This window comes from Acanthisitta chloris, unplaced genomic scaffold (assembly GCF_000695815.1).
Source record: "Acanthisitta chloris isolate BGI_N310 unplaced genomic scaffold, ASM69581v1 scaffold25002, whole genome shotgun sequence".
NCBI lineage: Eukaryota > Metazoa > Chordata > Aves > Passeriformes > Acanthisittidae > Acanthisitta > Acanthisitta chloris.
The window spans coordinates 8,287-16,066 of NW_008660219.1; the positions used below are offsets into that span (position 1 = coordinate 8,287).

Sequence of the window (7,780 nt, forward strand, 5' to 3'; positions counted from 1 at the left end):
GCCTGTTCTGGCTGGTTCATGCTCCTCAGCCAGTGCAAGCTGTTAGCTTTCCCCAGTCATGCTGGATGAGGAGATGCTGTGCAATAGTGTGCAGCTAGGGATGGTGCATGAATATCCTTGCAGTAGAGGTCAAACTGTTGCTGCTAAAGTCCTCTGTTCTCCTTTTCTGCCAGCAGCGATGATGATGAGGAGATGCTCATCAGTGAGGAAGAAGTTCCCTTCAAAGATGATCCCAGAGATGAAACCTACAAGCCCCACCTAGAGAAGTATATTGGATGATGTACTTACAGGGGGATTAGGCAAAAATAAATGACATTTTAGCTGAATGAGCTTAGTATGCCCCAAAGCACCTGTGCTAGTGGCTCAGGTGGAATGGGCCTAAATAGTGCTTGCAACTGCCAGGACAGTTGTTCTCTCAGGGACTAAAGCCTTTAGAGCCTTGCTGTCTGCCGAGTGCTTCCTTAATCCTTGTTCAGACTTCTGCTTAGAAGTGGGACTTGAGAGACAGACCTGAACTTCTGGCCAGTTTTTGCTCAAATCTTTGTCAAAAGCAGGCAGTGCTTTTGGTCTAACATGTTGTATTTGTGTCTTTGTAGGGAAGCACCAAAGCAAAGAAGAAAAGCTGCCAAGGGGAAGGAGGAGAAAGAAAGGCAGAAAGAGATTAAAGTGGAAGTGAAAGAAGAGAATGAGTTTCAGGAAGATGAAGAACCACCAAGGAAGTGAGTAAAACTGCAGTTGCATGTGGCAGTGTGTATTTTGCATTCTTGCTGGTGCACAACAGTGTTTTGTTGTGGTTGTTTCCTCCCTTGTCCTCCTCTGGGCCTGAGGGCTGATGGGGCAGCACTGTTTGTCCTGCTTCCTCATGTCTTGCCTGTGTTGGGCCACAAAAAAATCAGACAGTTGGTTTAGTTTAGATTGAGGGGTTTTCTCTCATCCTGTGGTTAGTCGGCCTCCCTGGGTGTGGCCACACAGTGGGGAGTGCTTCAGGGCATCCTTTACAACGGGTTCTGTTGTGATGCTTGAAGTGTTAGATCAGTCTGAGAGGGCAGAGCTCCTGCTGTGTGCCATGGAGCAGACATGGGCATACTTCATACCTGTGTGTCCTAAGTGTGTCCTAAGTCCTTTACCTTTGGGACTAGACTAGAGATCAGGAAAACCAGCTGTGTTCTTCCTTGCTTTGGAGAAGTAAAAGAACAAACCTTTGCTACCTACTCAGTCAGCGGTGCTTTGGGGCAGAGGCTCAACATCTTTGGGTGTGCTGTCACTGCAACTCCTCGTTGAAGCTTTCCTCCTGACTTAACTATGGAGGGAGGTGGTTTTGTGTGTCTGTGTCAAAGCCATTCTTTGGGATAGTGTGAGAGGGGGAAAAGAGGAAAAGGAGCTGTTTTGTCTCTGAGCAATGGAGTGGCCGGGGCTCCCTCTGCTGACCCTGGCAGTGTCGCTTCTCCTGCAAGTTCCTGAGTTGCTGCTGATTTGCAGTGGAGAGGAGTGAGTGGGCTGATATTTTGGGAACGTTTTTGTCTGTTGGAGGCTGCTTCCTGAGGCTTGTGGTTTTGTTGTTTGGATCAGACACTACTTCTGTGCGTAATAAAACCTGTGCCTCTTCTGAGGGCTGGGCTTGAACGCTGAGTGCCTGTTCAGCATGTTCCTGGCATGGGCTTGCCATCAATAAAGATGTCTCAGTAGAGTCTAGAAAAGACACTCATCAATCTACTCTAAGTGTCTCTGCAGCAACGGGATTGAGCTGGCACAATGTCCTGGGCAGAGCTGTTGCATGTAAGCACAGGTCTGCTCAGACAGAGCCTAGATTTTTGTCCTGACAGGTGTATAAGCTGCTGTAGCTAATCCAGAGGACTGTAAAATAGCTGCTGGATCACTAATCCCGTTCTCCCTGGTCATTCAGGTTGGTGTTTTCTCTGTTACCCAACAGAACAGAGGAAGTAAGGTGCTCCATCAGTTCTGGACTGTGTGGGCAAAGTTACATGTTCATAAAAAATGCATTAAGAAATGCATTAGGAAACGGGAAGGGTTGAGAAGACAAACCACATGAAGCATTTATTTCTCTGGAATTCTTCTTCCTCTCAATCTGTCTCCAACTTGCACTCAAGTTTTTTTCTAGAGCTTGCAGTTAATGAGGCAGCAACTTCCTCACTGTCTGCAGCAGAAACTTAGGGGAACAATATCTTGTGTGTTGATGTGCAGCCTGGAAAGGGATCCATTTAATGATAAGGTCACAATTATTTGGCCAGTTTAAAAGAAAAGCTGTGAAGCGTGTGATGCCTGGTTAAGGGTTTTCTGAAGGTATTTCTACGTGCAGCATTTTGGCTGTGACTTCCCTGGTGCGTGCCTGGGTGAGAGTGGTGGGCTGGGACACGGGTGGGTGACCACAAACAGAATGTGTGGTGTGCCAGGCCTGGCAGTAGTCACAGGGCTGCAGCCTGGTGGGGTTGGCAGAGGCAGGGAGGGTTGAGATCTGCCACACGTCACTAAATGTCATGTGCAGAAGAAAGTGTCACCCAGGCACCAGAGGCAGGGGGACCACAGCTCCACTAGGAACAGCCTGCTGCAGATGTGGCAGTTCTGCAAGGTGCAGGGACAATGTGCATGGATTCCTGGTTACTGAACTTCACTAGGGAACCTGCCCATTTATTACAAAAGCATTTATTACAAAAGCTTTTCCTTAGGAGCTCCCCAGGTGTTCATCCTTGGTTTGCCAGAGCTGACTTGCTGGGTGCAGTGTTACTTTTCAGCCTAGCAGAGTTCTGTACTATTTCTTACTAGAACATACCCTTGAAAGTCTCTACCCACTGCTAATGTAAAGAAGCTTCTCTCAGTTCTGTCTCTGTGTCTCTCTTACAGGAGGGGAAGGAGGAGAAAGGATGACAAGAGCCCAAGGCTGCCCAAGAGAAGGTAAGTGAGCTCCACCAGATTCTGTTCTGCAGACTTGTTTGGGTCTTACGTGCAGATCTGGATTGTGCTAAAGCCATCTCTCTTGCACAGTACAGAAATCTGCCTTAAGGGGTTAAAAAGTAAAAACAAGCAGCATGCCTTGTCTTCCCTCTTTTCCTTCCCCCTTCCCCCTGTAGGTGTGGGTTTGATTTGTTCCAACTGAACCAGCCCCCTGCCCACTTCTGAGCTGATCCCTACCTTGGCATTGCCTAGCAGTAAGGTTTTAGGAACTCTGGGTCTTCTCGGGTTTTCCCAGTTCCCAGGAGAGCCCTCAAGTAGTAGTAGAATTGGAGGTGACTCTTGGACAGAGGCTCCCAGACGGCAGTATTGGAGCAGAAATTCTTTGCCCTCGCTTCACTGAGCTGTGCTTGCACTCACTGGTTGTTGTGCTGCTGCCCTGGTGTCAGCCCCTTGTAGAAACATAGAATCACATGGATCATACGTAGAGAATCCATATCTACAGAATCATCTAATCACAGACTCAACCAACCACTCTGTCCCTTTCATTGCTGACTTCTCAGGAAGAAGCCTCCGATACAGTACGTGCGCTGTGAGATGGAAGGCTGTGGCACAGTCCTGGCTCACCCGCGTTACCTGCAGGTCGGTGGAGGTTCCCACTCCCTGAATCTGAGGGTAGGGAAGGGCTGTTTGGAACAGGCAGCTAATCCCCCCCTGGCACTGACACTCCTTCCTGATGCTGTCTCTTTGGGAGACTTAATCAGTTGTGGCCACATACATCTGTCTGGTTGCTGGATGTCCATAGACAATTCACTTTGCAATGGGGTTCAAAGCCTGTGTGTTCATGGTGTGAAGGTGCTGGTCAGTGACTGCCTGCTGAGGGGCTGTGTGGGGTCAGGGTGTCTCAGTTGAGACTGCAAGTGTTTGCTCTTCCTTTTTAGCATCACATAAAATACCAGCACTTATTGAAGAAAAAATATGTGTGTCCCCATCCCTCCTGCGGTCGGCTCTTCCGGCTCCAGAAGCAGCTCTTGCGGCATGCCAAACATCACACAGGTACAGGGGATGGGAAGTGGATACAAACTCCTCCTCAGTCAGTGAACAGAGAGGGGAAAAATGGAAAAGCCTCTAGGATTTCTGGGGACAGTGAAGCCAAGGCAGGTGGCATAGATTCGAAGCAGTAGCAGGGTATTATTTTCTTCCAGATTACCATCTTTTAAGGAAATGAAAGACATAGATTACAGTGGTTTTTAATTCTCCCCCTGGCAAGTATCACTCAGGAGTTCTGTAGAGGAATAAAGCAAGCCAAGCTTTATCCTAATTTGCCAGTCCTTCAGTGTTGGTCAGAGTGGATAATTGGCTCTTAGGAGAGTCTTACTCATGCTTTGCTGTTTGTGATCAACTTCTGCGATGCGCTGGGGGACACCTCCTCCTCTGCTGTGCTTGCTGGCCTCCCAGAACTTCAAGTTCTACTTCTGGCTGGGCAGCTTTACCTGCACCACGTGAGAGCTGGGAAAGGGAGCAGGTCTGTGGGAGAGCAATGCTGCAACTGCACTTGTCTTTTAGATCAAAGGGATTACATCTGCGAGTACTGCGCCCGGGCGTTCAAGAGCTCCCACAACTTGGCGGTGCACCGGATGATCCACACGGGCGAGAAGCCCTTGCAGTGAGTACCTCTGCCTGTCCCTGACTCTGCTGCTCTGAGGGACCCCAGTACACCCCTTTGTGGGTTGCACTGAGCAGTGTCAGCTCTGAAGTTGGGGCTGGAGCCTGCTCCTGGCGTCCTGGCTCTCTAAACACACACCTGTGGGAGTGTTGAGCTGCCCCTTGGATGGTGTCTCAGTGTGGATCTGGGGAATATAAGCCCTCAGCAAATGAAAGCATCAGAGCTAGAGCCTGGGTAACATTCCATTTTAGTGAGCCACCTCAGTTGTCCTGGGCTGTGTCCTTGCTACTGCTGTCCCCCAAAACGTGTGGGGATGTCCCTAACCTCCCCCTTCTCTGCTCCCAGGTGTGAGATCTGTGGATTCACCTGCCGGCAGAAGGCTTCCCTCAACTGGCACATGAAGAAGCACGATGCGGACTCCTTCTACCAGTTCTCCTGCAATATTTGTGGCAAGAAATTTGAGAAGAAGGACAGCGTTGTGGCCCACAAAGCCAAGAGCCACCCCGAGGTGCTTATTGCTGAAGCACTGGCTGCCAACGCGGGTGCCCTGATCACCAGCACCGACATCCTGGGCACCAATCCCGAGGCCATGGCACCACCCACCGATGGGCAGGGCCTTCCACTGCTGCCCGACCCCCTGGGCAGCGCTCCCCCCGCGGATTGCTTGCTGCTGAGCCCCGAGGGGATGCCCAAGCCCTACTGCGGCGGGGCAGAGCGAGTGAGCCTCGTGGCTGATGGCAAGCTCTTCGTGGGCAGCGGCAGCAGCGCCAACCCCGAGGGGCTGGTCATGAACACAGAGATCCTGGGAGCCACCACAGAGGTGCTCATCGAAGATTCAGACTCCACTGGACCCTAGTGGTGGGGGGAGCACCTGGGTGCTGGGACAGTTGGAACTCTGTATTTAAAAGGAAAAGGAAAAAAAAAGAGGAAGCACTTACTGAAAGAGAGGAAAGTTAAACAAAACTTACAATACTAGTAAATAACTGAAGGGTCTGCTCCCCTCCAGCGCGGATCACAGCACATCCTCTTTCTCCCAACCACTTCTCTCTCTCCCACGGCTCCTTTGTGGGAAGGGGCACGTGCTGCCATTACCAGAGCAAGTTGGATTGAGCGACGGATTTCCCCAGGGGAGGGGGCACTGCCGAAACCCTTCGCTCTACCCCAAAGCAGATGCCTTTCTGGCTCCTTGATGTGGCCCCACTGGCAAACTAGAAAGCATTGGATGTGCTCTGGAGAAGTTTCTTAGGACTCCCTCTGCCCCTGGTCCCGACTTCTATGCACCACTGCACTCTGGTCCCTGCAGTGTCCTCCTTCCTCCCGGGGCTAGGAGTTTGGCACTTTAGCCCCTCGGCAGGGTGAGCTGTGAAGCAGCGCACGTCCCGCTCCCACCGCGCTCCCCTGCTGCAGCCCTGGCAGGAAGTGGAGGGAACGCCCTGGCTCATAGATCATGTTTGCTTGGAGAGGCCCGGGGGCTACGGGAGCCCTGCGTGGGAGAGGCAAGGAGGAGCATCCCAGTTTGACGACAGTAATTTGCACTTTGAACATGCTTCGTTTTTGTGTTGTGGTAACAAGATTCCTTATTTATTGATTAAAAAAGGGTCGGTATTCTTTAGTTCTGTTCTTAGGGGCGGGGGTGGAAGGGGTTCAGGCTGTTTCCCAGTAGGCTGCAGTGCAGGGAGCACAGTGAGCCATCCTAACAGCAGCTGGGAGAGCCGAGGTGAAGGCAGCGCTCTGGAGTCAGATGTGTCTCGCAGCTTTTCCAGAGTAGAGGGAGAACCCCTGGAGAAGAGCCTGAGTGCAGTGGGAGTCTCTGCAGCAGCATGGTAGCAGGAGGATGAGGTGAGTGATGGAACAGCTGGCTGTCATCTCCCTCCCTCCCTCCCAGCTCCGGGTGAGCTCCTTGCATTAAATGCCTGTTTTGCCTCCCCCCACTCCCCAGCTTTGTGGGGAAGGACGTTGTTAGCCAGGAACTTGTTCTCGTGACTTGGGACAGTCGTGAGCTGCTTGCTGCTGGGGGATGTGCTCCTCATCCGACTCTGCCTCTCCTCTCCGGGTCTAGACAAAGGCACAGGAGCAGGGACTGGTTATGGTTGTCTCAGGCTTGTTTATCCAAGGCAATAGATTAACATGGGACTAAGGGGCTGTCAGCTTCTCTCCCTCCCCCGTTCTGGGGGAGGGTGTTGTGTGGCTGTGTTCTCAAAGCTTCTCTCCTCTGCACAGACACTTCTGCTTCCCCTGAAACGTGGTGGGTCAGGTGTTGCCTGCCGGTGTAGTTAGGGCAGCTCTGAGTCCTTGGAAAAGTTTACATAGAATAAGATGTGTCTGCTATGGAGACTTGGGGTTTTTTTTGCTCTTCTCTGGAACTTTGTGTGGAAATTCAGTGGCCTTGAATTCGTAGTGGTTTTGGAAGAGGTGAAGAATAACCTGGCTTTTTGTTTGTTTGCTTGTTTTTGGGTTGGGTTTATGTGGTTGGGAGCAGAGCTGAAGTATCTTGTCTGAGCATAGGATCAGCTGAATTGGTCTGTAGCACACAGCAGCTTGGCCAAATCGGGTACCTAGGGTCTGGAAAACGGCAATAAACCATGGAACTTAATTGGAAACTTTTAACAGGAAACTGACTCTGAACACCCACTCTCTCCTGTGCTGCCTAGAAATCCAGCTGTGGCCCAAACACAACGGCTTTTATTGGGCCTTTTGTCCTGGTTTGCCCCCTCCCTCCCTCGTCACACTGATACCTTTGTCAGAGCAAGTTGAAACACCTCTGGTGTTGGGGCGGATCGTGGCTCAACAGTTTGGTGTCTTATGCCCTGGGTGTGGGCATCCCACGTTCTCACACCGTGGCAGCAGCCTGGCTCCCAGGCCTGCGGGCGCTGTGTCCTGCCATGAGATGAGGGCCCAGCATGCCTGATGTCAGGTCTCCTGGGAGGATGCAGGCAGGTCTGCAGTGGAATGGTGTTAAACCAAACCAGTTTCTTCGGTTGGGATGATCCAGTTTCTTGCTTGGATCACATTACTGTGATTTCCATCAGGAAACTTTTGGGTGGCAGCTGGTCCCCTCCCCTTGCCAGCAAAAGAGAAGCAGCACGCTGAGACCAGCAGTTCTCAGCTAGCTCTGATGGTTTCACTCCTGGCAGTGCTTCTGTCCAGGGACACTCAGGGCTGGCCCAGCCATGCTGTGTGGTGGCCTGGCTATTGGCCCCTGGCCAC

At 51.5% G+C, this 7,780-nt stretch overlaps 1 protein-coding gene across 1 annotated transcript in view; it reads left to right on the forward strand.

The window, feature by feature from the left end:
* The window catches only part of ZFP91 (ZFP91 zinc finger protein), a 6,463-nt gene extending 738 nt beyond the window's left edge, over positions 1-5,725 (forward strand). Inside the window, exons 3-9 of the mRNA XM_009069748.1 lie at positions 174-266; positions 597-719; positions 2,860-2,910; positions 3,471-3,549; positions 3,849-3,963; positions 4,474-4,573; positions 4,919-5,725. Of these exons, the coding sequence (XP_009067996.1) occupies positions 174-266; positions 597-719; positions 2,860-2,910; positions 3,471-3,549; positions 3,849-3,963; positions 4,474-4,573; positions 4,919-5,429 (1,072 nt within the window). The 3' untranslated portion in view covers positions 5,430-5,725. The remainder of the gene's footprint in view (positions 1-173; positions 267-596; positions 720-2,859; positions 2,911-3,470; positions 3,550-3,848; positions 3,964-4,473; positions 4,574-4,918) is intronic.
* Positions 5,726-7,780: the final 2,055 nt, after the last annotated feature.